Below are 21,498 nucleotides of genomic sequence, written 5' to 3'. Positions count from 1 at the left end.
TCCTGATCGATTCCCAGGGCTAGGGTTCTGGAGAATACTACAATCGGTCGAAAATTGTTGATTTGGTTTCAAACACATAGGAGAATCTTCTGGAAGCGCTTTAAACGCGTCGAGGAAACATCTTTACGCGTCAGAGGCCACAATCCGAGCTAGGAAAAGTGGGTGTTCTCTTGAGTAAACCGCGCCAAATCACGTGCTCAGGACTGTTTAGCTTGGCACCCTTTCCACGCGCAACACAAAGCGCGACATCCCATCATCGGCACCCACACCCAAACACCTTTCTTCCCCACTCATCCCCCCCATCCACCAACACATCTTCTGTTTGAGTTGCGATTTAGCGATTTAGCTTTTTTCACCTCGAATCATCTTCCCACCCCCCGATACTCGCTTGCTTGCTTCTAATTCCCTTCAGGAGTTAATTTTTACAAACTTCATCGTTTCTCGAGTTATCCCCGTCGAGAAAACACATCACCCCGCCGTAAGGCAAAAGAGAACAAACGAGAGAGATGGCGCCAGCGCGCCGATCTACGAGGTCGAAGGCGGAGACGGCGGGCAACAAAACAGAAACAGCACCAAAAGTTTCCGCTACACGTGTTGCCAAGAAAGCGAAAGTTGCTGCGAAAGAGACCATTGAAAAAGAGATCGAGGAAAAGGATGTACGGAGATCGACACGTACCAGGAAAGGAACCAATGTTGAGCCAGAGGGGGAGAAAGTAGCAGAGGCCAAGGCTGGAGATGAACATGGGGCTGAGGAGGCGAACAAAGCAGAGAAGAATGGAATTGAAAAAGCTGACACCACACCTGCGGTCCCCGAACCTCAAACTGCGCCTGTTAGCGATGTTGACCCAACCGTCCCGCCAGTAAAAGCTAAAGCGACACGAGGCCGTGCTGCGAAGGGGAAGACTACAGTTACTGCGCCAGTGGAAGAGGAGGTCGTTATTGTCGAGGCTACTATTGCTCCTGCGACACCTGCCCCCACATTAAGGCGGTCTACAAGAGGAAACCGCGGAGCATCTGAAGCCCCTACAGAAGATAATAGCATTACTGTGGCACCTGCTGTAGAAAAGCCGAAACGTGGAAAGAAAGTCACTTCAGAAATTTTCGAGGCTTCTGCCGTCGAAAGTGCTGCCGCCTCTTCAAGCGCTACGCCTCATTGGGCTAAAAAGAGAGAAAGTAAGGCAGAGGAACAGACGGAGGTGATTGTTGGTGGCCAAGGAGAAGATGTGCCAGAAAAAGCCACAGCGAAAGGGAAAAAAAGAAAGGCTTCAGTTTCCAGGAAAGGGAAGGGCAAGGCGAAGAAAGTGCACGAGGAGCTCGAAGCCAAGGAGGCCGAAGCCGAAGCCGAAGCCGAAGAGCCCGAAATCGAGGAGCCTGAGGCCTCTGGGAACTTCGAAGTCGAGGAAATTGGTACCACCGTCAAAAGACCGATCCCAGCTGTTAAGGAGGAACCCACAATCGACAACGATCCAGTAACAGATCACGAAGTTGCCAAAGAAGAACCCAAGCACTCGACTAAAACAGCCAAGCCCTCTAAGAAGGCAACCGCTGCCGCGAAGAAGGCCGCTGCCAAGAAGGCGTTGGTTACCAGGAAGCCCACAAGAGGTAAAAAGATTGAAGGAGTCGAAAATCAAGACGAGGCCTCTCAGCTTGACCAAACAGATCGAATTGTGGAGGATATCCCGATGGCCAATCCTCAAGTGATTATAGAATCTTCCAAGAAAGCCAATGACGAAGAGACGGCTCCAGAACCAGCATCGGAGGTATTGGAATCCTCGCAAGCCACCGAAGTAGACGATTTTTATGGGGATGGAACAAATAAACTACCCAAAACTCAAGATTCTGGAGTTTTTATCGATTCTTTTAGAAGTACTCAGGACGGACCAGAAGCAATCCCCAAAGAACAGATTGATATTAAAGCAGTTGAACAAGAGGCGAAGGAAGACAGTGAGGTTGGAATTAAGAGTTCTGATATCACACGTGGGAGTGCGGACTCCATCTCAGTGAAGAACGCTGGGGATGAGAGCTCCGGCGTTGCTCCCATGAATGAGAATCCCTCATCTGAAGAAAAGACTAAAAAAGCTGAGAGTCCCATCTTTGCAGCCAGGAGCGAGGACCTCAAGAACCAGGCGGAAGATGCAATCGAAAATATAGTTGGAGCTGATTCTCAACCCACCAATACCAACAAAACCAAAGTTCCCAAGCCTAGGAAGAAGTCCGCGGCCACTAAAAAGAAAGAGCGTGCAGCGGCAATCAAAAAAGCAAAAAGCCAACTTCAACCTGAAATTGACGCTGATGGTGATGTTAATGTTGACGCTGAGCCAGAAGCAGAAATTGATCATAAAAGTGCTCCGTCAAGCTCGAGGATTATTGATCCTGTTATCGTCCTTGGTCCGAGAAAAAGCGGTATTGCTAAGAAAGCCACAACAGTTAGAAGGGGAAGAAGCGCTGCGGCTAAACAAGAAGTCCTTGTGACCGAATCTGTCCAAGAGGATGAAATCATGTCCGATCAAGGCAACGATGCAGAGCCAGAGATTATTGGCGAGAAATCGAAAACCATCCAGGAAATTGAACCAGTTGATGTCGTATCCGAAGGAACATCACTTAGGCAAAGCTCAAGTGAAGCAGTTACTCGAATGACCGAAGATGTTCAGAATGAAACGGTTCACGAGGAAATCCCTGGGAAACCCTCCGAGGAGGTTAGCGCGCATGATGAGGATGAAGAATTCGCTTTACCAATGTCTAAGCCAATTATTCTTTCCCCGACTAGATTCACTTCACCGGATCCCAATTTAGACCCTATCAAGAGTTCAGTACCTTCATCGCCGGTCACTTTTAGTGTATCTCATCCACAGCTGCACTCTTCACCACTTCGTAATGCTAGTCAAGAGCCTATTCTTGCCTCTCCAGGATCGGTCACCACGCCTAGGGGCCCTTCGCCAATCAAAAAGTGGGCAACACCTAATAAACATACGCCGAGTCGTCTCTCTCGGAGTGGAACCCCATTCAAGAATTTGGAAGGTAGAAATATGAATTTTTCGCTGTTTAAGAGTGTACTAATATCGTTGCTGTCCCTTCTTAGACTCGAGAGATATCAGGAAGGTCGCTAGTACCCCTACACGAGCGCTCAATGTCGACGTTCAAAGCAGCCCAGTTATGATGCCGCCCCCAACGCCGGATGCCGTTGCTGGTGATGGAAGAAGCCCAGTCAAACAAACACCAACCAAGGAGTCGCTGGTAGGCGATGTTGTTCTGAGCAATGCGAAGATCAACTTGGAAATGGAAAATAAAGGACATATGAATTCAAGCCCCATCAAAAACCCGACACCGATAAAAGGTAAATCTAACCCGCTCACATTGATTGCCAGCTACTAAAAGTTTCACAGCCGACTCTTTTATTCGATCTAGCCCGGCTGGTCGTTTAAGCTTTGCTGAAGACCTCCCTAGTCCAGCTGCGAGGAGATTGGAGAGTGGAATTCCTCTTTTGAAGAGCCCGGTTGCGTCTAGTTCCTCAATAAGTAGTCCTATTAAGAAGACTAAGCTTGGTAAGTTTACTTAAGATTGTTTTGTTTTATTTGATATTGTTAACAGAAGTGCAGATTTTTTGAAAGATACGAAGACCTCAGCACTGAGTTCATCACCAAGTTGGAACTTGTCTTTCACCTCGGAAAATGACGAAGATGACGATGATAACGTTGGTGATGATACATTTGCTGATCGGGAGTCATTCCACGATGTTGAAGATCTTGTTGATAAACTCGGTGAAGAAGAAGTCTCTATGGAATCTATTCATAAGGAAGTTGTTGACCAGGAAGAGACATTTGTGGAGAAGCCTGCGGCTGTTTCATCTAACATTCGTAAGTCACCCCTTTGCGAGACATTTTGTATTTAGCTAATAACGCATAGTCCCGGAGGAAGACAAAAAAGAGGTTGAGAACAGCAGATCATCTAACCCGGATGAAAGTAAGTTGTTTAAATTGTTTGATAAGGCTAAGGATGCCGTTGAGCAAGGTATGTTGTCTGTGTAATTCTATTCTTTCTGGCTCTTACGTGTGTCTAACATGCAATAGAAGAGTCTACACCTTTGGTACCCGAAGCAAAGGGCGACATTGCCGAGTGTGACCTTACGTTCACCGCGTCTGACAATGATTTTGACGAAGATATCCCGTCCTCTCCCTTGGACGAATCCCCATTTAAACTTCAAGAGTTTTCTTATGAGCCTACCGCAAGCATCTTTCCTCCTAAACCGGACAGTAGCAAAGTAGAGGGAGATGATGAGGAGGAAAAGGAGGAAAGCGACACTGAAGTTTTTTCTCCGATCATGATCAACAACCAGTCGGCCCGAAAAGAAGAAGAAGACACGGACTGGGGTGAAGACGAGGAAGATGGTAAAGGGATTAAATTCCACTTGGATCCCGAGAGCACCGGGGGACGCCTTCAGGAATTCCGTGCCTCGTCACCTCCAAATTTCTGGCGAGCCCAAGAGTCCAAAGCTACTAATTTCTCCCCAAGTTCATCGCCTAGAACAGCTGATCAACCGGGCGATGAAACCGAATTTGAAAAGTCATACGCTCGTGGGCAAGAGGAAGTGGAAGAGGTCCAAACGGCACTAGGCGATGATACCTTCGAGCAATCATATATTCGTGGTCTTGCTATTGGCTCTGATAAATCATACGAGGGTGTCAATCTATTGCCTGACGAAGAGGCTCAGAAGACACCGATAGATATGGATAATACTTTCGAGCAGTCTTATATTCGTGGTCTAGATATGGGTTCCGATCAATCGTACGAGGGCATCAACCTATTGCCTGATGAAGAGGTCAAGAAAACACCAATAGATATGGATGATACATTTGAGCAGTCATATGCCCGCGGTGTTGATATTGGTTCCGATCAAGAGTACGAGGGCATCAACCTATTGCCTGACGAGGAGAAAGGTGAGGAGATTGGAGAGGACACTCAATTTGAGATGTCGTTTATGCGAGGAGTCGAAGCAGAGAAGGAAGAAATCAAGATGGAGCAAGAAGAGAGGATGAAAAGAGAGAGGGAGGAGAAGATAGCCAAGGGCCGTAAGCGGTTCTTGGAGGAACCGCAGGAGGAGTTTCAAGCCCTCAAGAAGAGCAAAGGTAAGGACGGTCGTCGTCTAACCTTCCATCCTGATGAACCGGTGTCGAAAACGACCAGCAAGAAGCCTCGGAGGATGTCGGATAGCACTTTACCGGACCGTCAATATTACCTGAAAAACTCTCGACCAGACGAGGTCCAGACCAACTGGGAGGAGCACATCAGGCGCGTGAGGAAGGAACGCTTCGCGGTCTATAAGATTCAGAGAGCATATCGGGCTTATAGGGCTGTCCGTGCTGAAGCTACAAAGGCATCTACTGGGAATACGGTCCCGCCCATCAAAGAAGGGAGTGAAATTTCACCCGTCACAGAGGTGGATGAGAACCCACCCGTTACAGAAGTAGATGAAATCCCGCCCGTCACAAAAGTGGGTGAAATCCCACCCATCACAAAATGGAGTGCTCTTCATCATCCTCCAGTTCGTCCATCAGTGGTGAGATTTCGTCTTTCTCATTAATCTTAACCATATCTAACTAACCCAATATAGCCCCCAGAGAGAAAAACTCGTCGATCCCAAGTTCCTCTACCTGCCTTTTCAAGCATACCACCCCCAAGATCTGGACTTCCACGAATCAAGAGGAAGGCTGCTGACGGCCTCGAAACTGGGGGGCGGGTCGCTAAATCAAACATTCCTGTTTCGAGTAGCGTCTCGATGCCTGATCCGATGCTAACGATGTGCAACCGCCACACAACTCAGAACGGGTTGTTCTCAGTGGGGATTGAATTCAAAATTATTAAAAAACCTTTCCCTCGCCCCAGTGAAGCGGCCCTTGATGCTGCCACCCGGAAAGCAGCCCAGGAATCAAAGGAAAGGCGCTGGGGACTAATGCAGGATACTGGCTGCATGCTTCATCCCGGAGAAGAGGAGGAATGGGTGAACAACGATAACTCGAAGGTCCGATGGGATCCGGAATTAGTCTATATTTGCGATGATGAAGAAGGGGAGGCTCCACCGAAAGAAGATACTAAGAAGAAGTTTCCAGAGCGTGGCGTTTTAAAGGCACCAGTAAGTAATCAGCATTATTTATGCTTTATCGATGAAATGCTAATATTTCCTTAGCCTCCGTTGACAATCCATGGAAACTGGGTTCCAGCTCCTAACGCCCCTCCTCTCCAAATTTCGAGGGAACCTGTGGAGGTATCAAGAGTAGTGTACTTGGGAGAGCCTGAACAAAAGGAACCTGTATATGGGAAGAAGAGGCCCAGAAAGTAAGATGATTTGGGTAAATGAGTTTTAGCGGTTTGTGTTTTGAATTTCTACCCTTTTTTATTATTCTGTCTTACGTCTCCTGGGGTTTTGGGATGCCTTCAGTTTCTAGTTCTTGGAGCTGGGGTGGAATATTTCTAAAGAGTCGGCTATGATGCGGCAAAGGGTATTCTTGGACATGGATATGCGCGTATGGTTGCTTTCCACATAAAGGCGATACCTATTTTCTTTTCTATTACTCGGTGTTTCTCTGTACTTTAAGCGGAGGGGAAAGGTCACTTCTTCTTTCTTTCATTCTACTGTCAATTTTCAGCTGTATAGTTTTCAAGGGGTTTATTGTTAGGAAATCTTTTTTACTGAGATATATTCTGGGGGTTAGTACTTACGTTTTACAAGTACTTTTCCTTTATCACGTTGTATATGTGTAATTATTCTACATGGGTTAGGATCACGATAGAGATATCAAAAAAATATCAATTCAAGATAAACAGTTCTCTGGTTGGAAAGCTTTAATAATTGGTTATAATGTTGCGTACTTTAATAAATCATTACTTGACTATATACATGTATACGTAGTTCAGGAGGTAATACGGAACCAATATTTGCACGGGTGTACTATGCAGTCTGTCTGTTGGCATTGACGTTTCTTAGTTTTGCCAAGATAGCTTCTTTCTCCTTACCCGGCTCTCGATTAAACCAATGCAACTAAAGCTGTGTGAAGCTCGGACATCATCACCTTACATCTGTCAACCAACAGCTAACCATGGAGGAATCACTATCTCTCGAAGAAACCAACAAGCTCCGAATATCTCTCGGTCTCAAGCCCTTAAAGGTTGATACCGAGTCTAAACCCTCTGGTGGCGCCACAGGCGAGAAAACCTATGACAACTCGGTTGAAGGTCATGAACGACGGGCTGTCGACAACTGGAAGCAGCACGAAACTGAGATCCAAAAAGAGGCCACACGGAAAGCTAAACTTGATGGCATTAAGAAAGCGCGTGATGTTGCAAAAAGGTTCGCGCAGCTTGAGGGCAAAGGGTTAGGGGAAGAAGAGGAGAACGAGGAAGATACAACGACGTGGGTTAAAAAAATGAAGAGGCGACAGAAGAAATTAGCAGAAAAGATGGCCAAGGATAAGGAAGAAGAGGAAGAAAGAGCTCTCAGAGAGCATAAAGAGTATACTGCAGATCAATTGGCGGGTGTTAGAGTTGGCCATGATCTAGATGAGTTACATGAAGGCGAAGAAGGCACAATCTTGACGCTTAAAGATACCACCATAGAAGAAAATGAAGGTATGTTTATCTTATTTTCTACTGAAAATATATTCACAAATATCGAATACTAATTTTTTGATCAGAGGACGGCGACGAACTTATATCCACCGACTTGACCGAGAGGGAAAGGCTCAACGAAAGAATGGAACTGAAGAAAAAGAAGCCAGTTTACAACGCCTATGATGATGACGAACATGGAGAAAGAAGTATTTTGGCACAATACGATGAAGAAATTGATGGGAAAAAGAAAAAGAGGTTTGTACTCGATGGTTCTGGCAATTCCGCAGACATCAATGCTCATCGGGAAGAAGTGATCGAGAAACTCAAGGCAAAACCTATCAAAATTACTTTAGATCTTCCAAGTCAGTACCCCCAGTCCTGTTATTGCGATTCCCGCGGTTACTGGTGCACTACTGATAGAAAGTCTACAATCGCAGAACCCGAAGTCGTCTCTGATTACGCCATGAACACAAGTATCCGGAAATCTAAGAAAAAGAAATCAAAGTCGACTCGGAAGAAGTCCGAAGACGATGATAGTCTTGCGCCACCTCCTGAGAATACACAAGAGGTGCCCGATAACAACTCTATGGAGGTTGATTTAGCCCCTGCGAGTGCACCCAAGCCAAAACGAACCTATAAAGAGACATCATTTGTTGATGACGAGGACCTTCAGGATTCTCTTGCGACCCAGCGTCGAGCTGCTTTAAAGAAACGTAAAATACTGAAGCCCGACGCTTTTGCTCGTAAATTGCTTGAAGATGCAGCAGCAGTGGCAGAAGAGGTCCTGGATGAAGCAGAGAATGCAATGGTAGATGACGAGGAAGGACCTGGACTCATCATTGATGAAACAACTGAGTTCGTGGCGAATTTAAGAGCGGCTGTCATCCCAGAACGCAAAAATATCAAAGTTGAAGCTTCTAGGATCACATCTATGGCCGACGATTGGGTTGAACCTCTTGATGGTGACATCGAGGACATGGAAGTTGATAGTGTTGACGAAGTTGACGGGAAAGTCGGCCATAAATCTAACAACACCGCTCCCGGACCTCCGGACGGAGCCCCGGAATTCTCTAGCACAGGTCTTGAAGAGGAAATGACTATGTCCAGAGGTGTCGGTGCCACACTCGCCATGCTTAACCAGCGTGGTCTTCTTAAGCGAGACGAAGAAGCAGAGAATAAAGTTCAACTACTTCGCGATCGTCAGAATTTCAATGTTCAGAAGCGACTCCGCGAGGTTGAAGCAGAAGAAAAGGCAAAGTCGCAAAGATTGCGTGATAGGCAGAGCGGGAAGTTCGATCGCATGTCTGCGAGAGAGAGGGAAGAGCATGCTCGATGGGAGAACAAACAAAGAGACCTTCAGGAAGCAAGGGACTTGCAGACAAGGTTCAAAGAGTATAGACCAGACGTCAATCTACAATATAAAGATGAATTTGGCAGAGATATGACACCAAAAGAGGTTTGTTATTTTCAATTCCCTTTTATTTTCTGGTGTACTCTCGTAGCTAATAAATTTCCTCGTATCCAATAGGCATTTAAACACCTCTCTCATCAGTTCCACGGAAAGGGCTCCGGAAAGGCAAAAACCGAAAAAAGGCTCAAAAAGATAGAAGACGAGAAAAAGAGAGAGGCCACATCAAGTCTTAACACCAATTCGGCGAGTGCCGTACAGGCCGCCGCAAAGAAGGGGAAGCAAGCAGGAGTGAGATTGATGTAGAGGATGTCACTTGTACCGCCAAATTATATGGGTCAGAAACGTGCGTAACGCAATAGAAGCTATTTGAATAGAGTTTGCGGGCTGCCATACTGAGGGCACCAGCCCAAACACTTGCAGAATATACAAACCCATCATGATTTCCTCGGTAGCTTTTTTATTGATCAAAATAATATAATTATCGGCATAGCGGGTATGGCCAAACAACACGGAGCTGGATCAAACTTCCGATATAATATATCGTTTGCAAAATAGTCCGGACAGGAATACTAAATACGTGTGTAATAAATGTGTCAGATACAGGCTAGAGTAACTGCTACACCAAACCGAACTTTAGTACCGCCTGCGCAGCCGCTTCCGGAACACCGAAATCACAAAAAAAGAAACTTAGAGCTATATGTCCCTTGGACCAATAGCTACACCTCACCCACCGGCAATGATTGTAACGGACATGGTTTTGAGAGAATACCTTATTACTTGTGTGATCACACCAGGGGTCGAACCTGGAATCTCTTGATTCGTAGTCAAGCGCCTTGCCATTGGGCCATGTAACCATGTGTTTGTACTAACTTATAATTCAAAAATTCGCTATTGAAAATGTGATATGGCCTACATCTTGTGGATGTTTTTGGACTACAAAAGATCCCATGATTTTGTGTAACAGCCAGCAAAAATCACCTAAAACAACTTAAGTACCTACATATCTGTACTCAAGTACATTAGTACGTTGCACATCTATCTAACTTCTTGTGTACTCCCAAAGTCGGTTTTCGGGGTTCATACCCAGAGGATATGTAGGTTCTGACAGACTTCGGCCCTCTGGTTATAAAACTATCCTTTTCGATGTTGCTCGCGGAGTTATACTTGTTTTAAAAATTACTATTCTAATATAAATTAGTTTGTTGTACCTGTCCTTCACACAGTGGCCATGTTTTGTAGACTCCCTCCTCTGTATTTATTATACGTTACTGTGCCATGGTCGTCAATGCAGTAAGGTTGCTTTTCCGTGTCTTGCGTCTTATTATGTGACCTGGAAGCATAAATACCCTAACAATAAACACCATCACAGTTACTATTAAGTACGTATCCCGGTCTGTACCGCCTTTGGATAGCTCACAATCCCCATCAGTGCCAACTAAACTGCAAATACCACGGCCAACATGCCAAGTTTACACATCTTTCGTGATGTACTCAAATATCGGGATATGCACCTCGGGTCGCGGTTGTTTCTTCCCTCACTTTTTCGGGGATATTCTCTGATACGTATTCAGTATCTCTTCTGCTGAAAATAACGTAGAACCCGCAAGCTCCAATAAGGAGACAGGTTAGTACCACAATCCATTATTAGGTCTTATAGTTTTCAGCCATATTGCCTTGAAAGTATGAGAATCCGCAGTTTTGGATTTGATAAAAGATACTTAGACCATGAGAACCCTCATAGGAGATTACAGGCATAAGTTCACGTTGCGTACACCAAAGGTAACTATGGGAGAACCTCCAGCTCAGTGAGCCTGGTTATGGTCTCGGCCTGTGCAATGGCCGTTTGGATTTCGATAATCGACATTGACGACATCAGAGCACTAAATGTCCTATCCTTTATTCTTCAATGCCCCCAAGGCTCACACGAGATTGTCCACTATCCCGACAAGGAAATATTTCGAATATTCCTTTTAGACATCATTCTTACAGGGTCAAATAAAACCCACCAATATCCTTTAAATAATCACTTCACTTAATAAATGCCCCAGCGAAGATAGATATACCCGTCTAGCTATGAGAATCTTCCTTTGAAGAAATGCCATCCCCTCTCCCGCTAAAACAGCGGACCTAAACTGCTCCCTACTCATATATCAAATGGTCAAACAATATATTGAATTGGCGGTCTTTTGTGATAATTTAGAGATCCCCCCGAGGTATCAAGGGGGGGTGTTTCTATAACATCTTAAAGGAGTTATATATCTACGGCGGGGACTTCTCAGCCGGACATTCTTTAATACTCGTCTTTTCCAGGTTAGATGAAGCTTGTTGAATTCAAAAGAATTAGCATGGCCATATATAATAAGGCCATTATCTTGTATATCAACCGAATCCTCGTAGTTATCCGGTGCATAGTTGGCGTCAGCATATTTCTCGGCAAATAAATTTGGGCCAAGGTTGAGCTAAGAGTCAAGAGCTTCAATCATGGTTGGTGATAGATCCTCAGCGAGAAACAGTGTCGCAACAACATCGTTCAAGTTTCTCAGAGCGGTATATCCGAGTCTCGCCCTGAGGCACAGCTAGGACAATATCAGAGCACCTAGAGTGATCAGTCATATTTATCGGTTTAGATCCCAAGAAATCCGATTCCCAACGTATATTTTACCAGGATTCAGATAAAGTCGAAAAGAATTACAATCTCTACAATTATCCAAAACTTAGCAATCAATCCTTTTACTCTACGAAAAAGAATTTTCTCCCCGTTGGGATTCTCTTCGAGTCTCCGTTTGTAGTTACTTACCGGTGAAATTATACTTATCGGTGAACGTACTGCTTTAGAAAGGTAATTTCCAGTGGGAAACTTTGACAGGTCGTCTGTAGCTGTTAGCTCCGGATATTGGTAGAGAGCATCTATTTTGCCATTCAAACGAGAAGTCTCAGGTCTTAGGAAGTTCGGTCTGGATTGTTCCCCCTGGAATTGGATGTATGGTGATGGGATTATTCGAGTGATGTCGTGATGCCACCATATGGCAAGGTGGGTCCATCCATGATCATAAGAAAGCGCTAGCGGATACGGAATGGTATCCTGCGTATGTGACCTACAGTTTCGTTCCCAGATGTTTTGGTGCGGCGTCTCAAGGGAACAACCCACGTGTGCTGGGTTTTGGGAAAAGAATCTCAATTGTCAAGTTGACGTTGGCCGCGAAGGCTTGGCAGATCAGACCTGCGTGAGTGGTCCGGTTTGGAATAATCCTTCACGGGTAAATACAGGATTCCCGATTCAATCGGGCAGCATAACTCGTTAAACCCAAAAATCGAATTTTCATTACGAGAAATAAGTTCCATTTACGCAACTCTTCCGCGGAAATGCTAAGAGCAGTGGGATGATCCTCAATATCGGTGAGAACTTGGTATGGAAGGCGCAAGTTAGAAAGATGAGAAATATTAAATCCCATGAATGTTGGTACGCAAGAGAAACTATTGCTACGCGTACGTACGTCCAACGGTCTTCGTCCCTTGTAAAAGTTTAGTACTAATAATCTCTGAATGATGCATACATAATGATGTTATACTGGACTTCAGCCCTTCTTAAGTTTCATGATATATAGTACACCGCGGCCGTATCAAATAATATTCCAAATAAATCCCGTGCCAGCAGTTAATGCGGGTTCCAGTAAGTCAAACTGTTTGGGATGCAATAGGCATGGACGGGTAAGGTAGAAACGTAGTAGATCGTGTCCATCCCTAATGATCGTACTGATTGATCAGCACCTTACCAGAGTCCACTCTAGTATTGCTCTGTATGGTATCGTATGTTCTTGGGTAAAGTACATGTATCTAGGCTAACTTTGTTCTCGGACATTTGCCATTTCGATATTATGAGAGGTATTTTTTTGTCGTTTAAACGCCACTTATGGTTGATCGGGAGCTCGCGGAAGATGTTTATGATAGGCGGAAAAAGTCTGGAACTGCAGAATCTAAGAACTGAACCACATCGACGTTACCTTTGAAACGTTCATACGGAATAGGAGTAGATACACGTGTGTACACGTACTATCTTATGTGACAATTGCACAAAGTGCCTCGAAATTAGGTATGAGCGTGTAATATTTGGGGAGCGTCCCGTAGATGCGGCAAGTATATCTTTTGCATGTTTGGACTAGAAAATCGCTCTTTGTATATTGGGATGTTCTATTAATTGTGTGTAGACCAGGTCGGCAGTTTATATCCGCTTGCGTACCTACACTTTGAACCGAGTTCAATCAACTTACGTACAATTTTTGCAAGTAATCAGAAGCGCGTTCTGGTGTAGGTAATAAAATAGTTTCTACGTCTTCTCGTTGGCCGTTTTATAATTTACGTGTTACAAGGCAAGGGGCGCTTATCCTAGGGTGCTATGTGTATACGAGTGATAACACATGACGAGCCGAGCGGATTAGATCATTGACTCATTGAGGCTCTTCAGATCGGTAAATTTAGCTAGGAGAATTGATCTGCCAAAAGTTAAATTTTCACTTTAATTCACTTTGACCTGTTTCCTATTCTGCCTCACCATGCGTTGTCAGCCAGTCGACCTACACCATCTCCATCCACAATTTAATTCTCGAGGCTCTCACTTCCGGAAAATGGTATGCACCCCGCAAACACCGGGGTTCCAGCTCTGGGAAAGCTTCGCCGAGAGCTTTTGCATTAGAAGGGAGCTAGGACTTCCACAATTTCATCATGCAAGACCAGCCCGACCCCGCCGGATAGCTAGAGTAGAGTAGGCGACTGATAGTACGTGCATACACCGATTATGACAGACGTAGCTCCATGGCCATGGATCGGACCAAAGGGCACGCAAACCACAAATCCGGAGGATTTGGATTTCACGATGCCCAAAACATATTTGAAACTAAGTATTTACGATAAACGAGTTTCGGGTACGGAGGTGTCACCTGGTTGTTGTCCCCGAGGGATTGAATTTTGTTCCCCGCCGGCATTTGATGGGACGCAGATCTCATGCACGAATGAACTAATATTATGATGCCCCTGCCTCTTGTTCTTTAATGAGCAGCAGGGGAAGGACCCTGAGTTTATTATGATTTGAGAATGCTTATTATTGGAGGATTACTTGCTTAAGATTCGATTGGGAACCTGCATGGCGACCCTCATGCCTGCTTCGAGTATGCAGGCTTGGAATACCCGGGGAAAGTCCTGCAGTGAGTACAGGGTACACGCAGCAGCAGCAAACTCCTGAACGTCGTTGCATGATAGCCATCCCAATTCGAACTTCTTTTTGGTGCGAGAACTCAGACAGATCGGCATCTTCCCCAAGCTAGATCTTGGGCTAACAAACAGATGGAAGTGATCCGTAAGCTTTGGAATTGGGCTCTTTAATTACCACGATGTTTCTCGGGGAGCTAGATTGAGGGCGGAAGTCGAACAGGTCTTACCAGGCAATTGGTAACAATCTTGATAGCGACCGCATTTGAACAGATTGACAAATGATGGTTCAGCTCAATTTCCCATGTTTGAGGCAAGTTTAGAGCTAGGCTGTAGCTATATAGAGCTTGCAACGGAAAGAAGAAAAAAGAAAGGCCAGGGAGGCCCAACCACATGGCCCTTAAATGTCTTACATAAAGTTTTGTGGGGAACGGATCTCGGGAGGCCCACACTGCCGAACTGCTTTTCCTACCGGTGTTCCTTTCTTTTTCTTTTCTCCCTTTGTGGCTGGACTTTTCGGTACTTATCCTGTCTTATGTTCTCTTTTCTTTTCTCACTGAGAAATGGCTGAACACGTGGTGTTTTTCTTTTCTTTCCTGAAAAGTTGAGCAAGGCGGTTCCGGCTGGCTGTGACTCGAAATACAGCTGTAAGTGGTGCTTTCGAGCCGACCTTTCTTTCCTCTCGCCCCTTTTATGCATACGTATTCCGTTCAGGTTTTCAGTCACTGCGTGACATGTCGAAATGATAATCACGACGTCGTTTTTCTTTATTTATTTCCTTTCAGGGTCCATGCACACACTTGTTTACCAGAAATGGAAGGGATTTAGGGTGTTGCTAGGATTCTATCCTCGAAGAAAAGCATAGATATTCGTGGATCAGCCGCCCATCAACAGGTCCCTGGGTCTGTTGGCAGGTACAAAATTTCCTTACCAGAGTCAGTTAGCCATGAAGAAAACTCTTCATAATGGAAATCATTCCTGGAGAGTTTCGGCTAGGTAGCCGCCGACTCAGTATGACGGACAACTGTCGCCCCAGGAGGAGGTAATGATTGAATCCATGTGGTTTTGCCTGGCAATTGCACATCAATTGCCCAGGTCACAGTTGTACTCCTACTGGGGGGATTGTCTCCGTTCTAGGCTCTAAAGTCCTTAAAGGCCGTGCGCAGGTGCCACTGCGCTTGCATGATTTACGTAACCGTCCGGGAATAAAAAGGACATGGGCCTGAGCACGCAAGGTCAACAAGAGCTCTTCCCCAAACCTCTCCACCTGACATGCTAAACGGATATCGTGAGAACTACCCGGTTGGGGTTTCTGTGAGCTAAGATTTACTCAACAATTTGGCTGCTCTGCCAGCATGGCAGCTCCAATTTCCTTGAAACCGCGGGGTAGCTGCTCGAAGGGAAACTTGTCCAACGGTGCTCTGTGAGTTGGACTTCCTCCAAGAAATGAAATGGGGTTCGTTTGACCGAATTGTTTACTGGCCGGCACTGCTAGCTGGCCGAAGCTCGGGAATACTGCACTTGTAGTTCACATGCCGTCTCAAAGTGCAAAGGACGAGCAGGCCGTCCCAAAAAGAATGTCCCCATGGGTCCTCTTTATACTCGTCGAGCGCGGAGCGGAAGTTGCCAATCGCAAACAAACCGGCTTGGTATGAAATCCATAAGGCAGAAAATAGTTGTTTCCACCTACATGTGTCCCTGTCCTTCCACCAGCAGAACAAAGCCAAAGATGGCTAAAAAAGAAACAAATGTGAAATCGTCGATCTAAAAAATTCCCGGAAGCGAAAAAGAAAGGATGAAAGAAAACAAAAACCCCAGATTCTGCAAGGATGCACCCGCACAGACAAACAAGCGAGACAGCTGGGATGAGGTCATGTGTTACAAGACCCCTGGTTTTCCTGGCGAAGGCGCATCTGCTTGCCTGCTTGTGTGAGTGAGTGTGTGTGTTGCTTGCCTTGTATGGATGGAATGGAAAGATTCTTGGTGGGGCTTGTGATGGTGGTGGTGGTGGTGGTGGTGGTGGTTATGTTTACTACAACAGCCAGCTGTGTTTACGATGCCTACCTGAAGCCATCGTCAACGGTAGCCGCAGCCTCAGGGAGCATCATTGCACCTCGGATGAGCTGAAACTCTACACCAGATCAGGCGGACATCACCCTAAGCCCTTCTGTTATTTGGATCTAGTTCCTACCGACGCCATCCAGTGTTTGGTTGGCGTAAGGTGCACGTGGTGCATGGAATTACAACTTATTAGTCATAGAATGATCGCAAACGGGAAGGACAATGCGGAGGTCACCTTTCGATGGGTGGACTGGGGAAAAAAGTCAGAGAGGCAGGACCAGTGTCCGGTTGTTCCAATAACCTTGCAAGAGAATTGGTGGCGGTCTACACCGTGCGAGAGAACTTCATTCCTTCTTATATGAGCCATTGTATTGGAAGTTTTCCAATCCCGGATTGGTATGGCGTCAGACATCGTGGTCTCCGAATTGTCAAGGAATTGGGCGGACATGAGACGGAATTGGCTTTCCCGGGGGTAAAAAAAATTAAATAACTGTGCGTCTGATGTTCGGTGTGTGCGTGTGTGTGTGCGGTGTAGAGTACCCCAGAGCGAGTGAGTGTGCGTGCCCAAGCTTATGTATAGCCAAAAGCTACTATTCCCCCATCAAATCTATTAAATCGACCACTAAGGTCCATGTCCATGACCCGAGCATGACCGACCACCTTTACTCTTCCAAAGGCAGAAAGGGAGGAAAAAAGTAATGAAAAAAAAAATAGTTGCCTGGTGTGACTGTCCCGCCGCTCGAGCTAAGCAGTTTGATTCAGTCACAAACCCCCCGAGCAACCATATTTCCTTACTAGTACCAATTGGACCTCGTCCCACGTAATTCTCTGCCAGGTGGGTATAAAGAAGGCATCCCGCTCCATCTTTAAAAGATCATCAACGCCCTTCTAAGTTTTTACTACATACAATGCCCCACAACGCCACCCACATGCCCATGGAAATCTTGAACAAATCCTTCAGCAACTCACTCGCTTTGAATTCCACAACGAACTCGTCTCAGAAGCAGAAATGCTTCTCTTCTCAGAATCACCCCGATGACGTGAGAGACCGTTCTGTAGAGAAGCCAGTGTCAGAGAGAGGATGTGCCCCAATTGAACTCCTCCCAATGGAGATATTTGGTATGCTGCGTCAATGAAGAATGTCCCCCGCACCTCATTGACAGTTTAGACTAACACAGGCTCTAGATCAAATCATTCCCCACCTCGCAATTGATACCCCAAGCAATGGCTACGCCCCAAGAAACAAGGACCTTGCTTCTTGTCTTCTGGTCTCCAGAGCGTTCCACTGTGCTACACTTTCAACTTTATACGCGAACGTTACCTTCCCTCACTCCACAATCTTCTCAAAGTTCCTAGCTCATATCTCAAGATACCCCGACCTGGGCGAGTTGGTGAAGCGGTTGGACTTCTCTCACTTCACTTCAGTGGGCCTGGGGAGGACCAGAAGGATGAACTACGAGATTCAAAAGTTGACTGCCACTACCCTTCGCAAGTGCCTTGATCTCAACCCTAACCTCCGAGAATTCTTCGCCTCGGAGGCCTTGGACGATGATATGGACCAGAAGGTGTTGGAGAAGTTGTTCTGTGACCTCCCCCGTCTGAATGCAGTGGATTTTTGTGCTGCCTCTTCAGCTGTTTTTGTTAGTGGCTTTTTGAACGCCGTTTCTCCAAACAATCCTCTACTGCCAGAAGTCATGCCAATCAAGAGACTGGGCCTTCATGGATGTACTACTCTGCCTCCGTCCATATTTGCCACTTTGTTGCCTCGTTTGTCCAATTTGACCCATCTCGATTTGACCCACACTCAAATCACGGACGGAACATTGCACGCTATCCCACAGACTGCAAGACTCACCCATCTTTCGCTTTCTAAATGTAACCGGTTGAAGGGACCCGCGGTTGTCGATTTTCTCATCAATCATCCTTCTACTCAGGGTCTAATCCACCTTAACCTACTCTATGACACGGGAAGATACCGTCTTCTTACCAGTGCGGACGTAGATGAATTGCTACCGGAGCTCCCACTTACACTCCGTTCTTTGAACATTTCTGGGGCAAAGATTAACTTCACCCATGTTCCTCAGCTTCGCCGCCTTGCGAAGCAGCTCGAAGAGCTATCCATCGGAAACGCGGATCTCTCGGTCGAAAACATGAATAGTATTCTCCAACAGGGAGATGGTCTTGAGGGGCCAGGAAACGACACCACCTCAAGGTCTACTCTACGATACTTGGACCTCACCGGAATTTCATCCATTACACCATCCTCACTCATCGACACTACTGGTTGCTCGCTTCTTACACAAGCTTCGTACCCGCTCCGCGTCATTGAAGTTGGCGAGAAGATCATCGAGGGCTTGAAGGACAGACCCAAGTCAAGCAAGAGACTAGGTTGGGCTGTCAAGAGCCAGCATAGAAGGTCTTGGTATGTCCGCGAGAAGAGCGAAATCCCAGACGATGATGATGGTAGCCGTTCCTGGAAGATGGGCGGTAAATGGTGGGGAGGAAGGAAGGTTGGGATGGGCCAAGCTGAAATCAGCGGTATCTACGGGTACTATGGTTTCGGGAAATAAACGGTCTGCAGAAATGAGATAAGCCTGGAATTATGGCTATCCGCGTGAGTTTGATGGCTCACGAATCTGTATTATTATTAAACCCCCCGCACACTCCATCTTCCTCTTGCTTTTTTGGCTTTTTACGGTGTTACAAGCGTTGGTTATCTTTCTTTGTTTCTGGCTTTTTCCCTTATGAACTCAACTGCATAGCATTTTTCACTTTGGCGCCTCTTTTTTATCTACGGAATTTCCCCGGTTTTCCAGGTTTTCTTATCTTTTCAATTTGCATTCAAATCTAGGGTTACAGTTGTGTTATGGGTTTTCGATGGCATGGATCAATTTTTTCTCTATCATCGGGATTTAGTGTAATTACATACAAGTAATTAAAAAAAAAATTGGCTCATAAAAAATTAACTTTGCACTTGTTCAAGAAGATGTGTGATGGTGATGTGTTGGATGCGGGTCCCATCCCTTCCTTCATTCCATTCCCGTCGACATCTACATACCAATGTAACTACTACATAGCATCCGGACTAACCCGCTAATGCAAAGTACACACAAAAGGGTCCTTCCCAGTTTTTGTGTGGTGTTCTGATATCCGAAACGCTAGGCACGCCCTCGGGTAGGCCACCCAGCACGGACGCATTTGAAATCGTTGGTTGCTGTTCAAACAGGTGCGCGCGGCACAGATTCTCACTCGCGGCGCGACCTAGCCTCCGTTACGTGTTACCTTCGACCTTCTTCCACAAGACAAGCCAAGCTATTTTAGTAGTGGAATTGAGAAAAAGCAATTATTCTTGAACAGTCCCTGAAGGGTGTCATGATTTGACCAGTCGTTTCCGGTAAATCCCCCCAATGGAAATGGGGGGATCTGCTGGATGTTTGACAAAAGGAGTTTAGTTAGGGCCACCATTGATGTGGTTAAGGCGGCGGACCAAGCGGCACCTACCAAGCCATCGGGAGATCAGTCATTTTTCGTGGTCTTGGGCGGTGATCCCCCAAGAGAACACTCGAGTTTGTAACTTGTCCCCCCTGGCGCTCAATTGAGTTTGTGGTGGTGGTGGGTTGATCATGATAGTTGTCGATCCTGAGATTTGATGTGAGACACTGACGTAGGGGTAGGGTAAGTGGGCTGTGTTGGGGGGTGGAAACCAAGAAAACCAAGTTGGTTGTCGAGTGAGTGACATCTTATGACTCGGGACTATTATACACTTGTGAGGTCATGCTCACACCTTGAATACCAAAATACGGTTTAAGGATCTGCTGACTGACTTTTTGAACATCTCCAGAAGAGTAGAGTATGGCACGCTAAATTCTAAAGGGATAGACTGGTTTGGAATATGACTGTGAGGCTTGCATGCTACATCAGCTGCAGGTCACGAGTAGGTAGAGACTTGCATAGAGTAGGTAATATAGAGTTGACGACAGCTGTTAGAGTAGGTACTCTGTACTCGTAATCTACCTACGTGCGTGTCTATGAAAATTTTCTCCATTGAAGCCATGAATATTTTTTTCTAGAGTCTAGTCGGAGATGGCTAGATGCGCGAGAAATAAGATATTGTAAATCTCGTATGCAGGTCGATTTACGGAAGTCTAAAGCGCGAAGAAGAGGAAAAAAAAAAAAAAATGGACTTCTTAATATGCCCGCCGTTCTAGAGTATGAAAGGTCGCCGCCCAATTTAAATTTCACCCCATTCTAAACTAACGGCCCGCAGGCTGGGGTTACAATGGGTGGTTCATCACCTTCTGCTGCTGCTGCCATCTGTTTGACAACCGGGTTTCAGACTGGTATGGTTCGCCTCGCTGAACACGAAGAGACGAGTCGGGGATATTTTAAATCGGGCCTGCCTCATTCGTCTAAGTATGAGGGAGGGAGGGAGGAAGGCATGCTTTTTTTTGAGGAGATATTTTCCCCACTTATAATTTCTTTTGGAAGCTCAGACCGGCAAATCGATGGAGTCAGTAGCCGGGCAGAACCACATGTGGATGCAGGTAGTTTGTGCTTCTCTGGTGTATGTTTGGTCATTGAGTAATGGAGATGGATCAATGCCGATGACTATACTGCACAAAGGACCCTTCTCTTCGCTTCTCCTCTCCTGTTTGTTTTTGCTTTGTTTTGCTCCGTTTTGCTTTCCTGGACCTTGCAGGTTTATGTGAACGTTAGCCTAGGTTATAAAAACAGTATTTAGATATAAGCGTTTAAATTCCAAAATAGAGTTAGACAAATTAAGAAGAGGAGGTCACAAAGAGTCCGCTCACCAAAGTGCATTAAGTAGAATAGTGTTGGATTACACCACAGTGAGTGAGATTTGTCAATTATGCCTTATTGGAGGTAGCAGAGCACCGCTGGAATCCTGCAGCGGGGCCAATAACGCACTTGTGCTAACGTTTCGATCCCGTTTTGGGGTACTAGAAGCGTGGGATATTGTCGATTCTCTTCTGGTTTTAGCAATTGGGCCGTCAGTTCTTTTTCCTTGGTGATTTAACCAGGTTTTGTTTGAAGGTATCAATTAAGAAGTGTGTACTATAGATAAGGACGGTTATGGACTAACGTTTGATTGTTTGTTATCTATAGCGCACGTTGCTTGTACGCATCGATATCAGCAGACATCTCTTGTGAAACACGTACTGAACTTTCTTAGTGGGCGCTGTTAGTTTAGAGTTTTTCTC

At 45.8% G+C, this 21,498-nt stretch overlaps 3 protein-coding genes across 3 annotated transcripts; all 3 read left to right on the top strand.

Annotated features, from left to right (window-relative positions):
* Window positions 1-506: 506 nt before the first annotated feature.
* H6S33_010310 (uncharacterized protein) lies at window positions 507-6,334 on the top strand (the record flags this gene model as incomplete). Its single annotated transcript, XM_044841681.1, has 8 exons — window positions 507-3,018; window positions 3,080-3,334; window positions 3,384-3,542; window positions 3,597-3,854; window positions 3,904-4,008; window positions 4,068-5,554; window positions 5,609-6,127; window positions 6,182-6,334. The coding sequence occupies 8 exons, from the start codon at window positions 507-509 to the stop codon at window positions 6,332-6,334; spliced, it is 5,448 nt and encodes a 1,815-aa protein (XP_044697453.1).
* Window positions 6,335-7,091: 757 nt separating this feature from the next.
* On the top strand, window positions 7,092-9,316 carry H6S33_010309 (uncharacterized protein; the record flags this gene model as incomplete). Its single annotated transcript, XM_044841680.1, has 3 exons — window positions 7,092-7,620; window positions 7,686-9,058; window positions 9,131-9,316. The coding sequence occupies 3 exons, from the start codon at window positions 7,092-7,094 to the stop codon at window positions 9,314-9,316; spliced, it is 2,088 nt and encodes a 695-aa protein (XP_044697452.1).
* Window positions 9,317-17,184: 7,868 nt separating this feature from the next.
* H6S33_010308 (uncharacterized protein) lies at window positions 17,185-18,846 on the top strand (the record flags this gene model as incomplete). Its single annotated transcript, XM_044841678.1, has 2 exons — window positions 17,185-17,395; window positions 17,462-18,846. 2 exons carry the CDS (start codon window positions 17,185-17,187, stop codon window positions 18,844-18,846), a joined length of 1,596 nt encoding a protein of 531 aa, XP_044697451.1.
* Between the last annotated feature and the right edge of the window lie 2,652 nt (window positions 18,847-21,498).

This window comes from Morchella sextelata (genome assembly GCF_020137385.1).
Source record: "Morchella sextelata strain SCLS chromosome Unknown scls_4, whole genome shotgun sequence".
Lineage (NCBI taxonomy): Eukaryota > Fungi > Ascomycota > Pezizomycetes > Pezizales > Morchellaceae > Morchella > Morchella sextelata.
The sequence above is the reverse complement of the archived record's forward strand: the minus strand, read 5'-3'. Positions and strand labels throughout refer to the sequence as shown.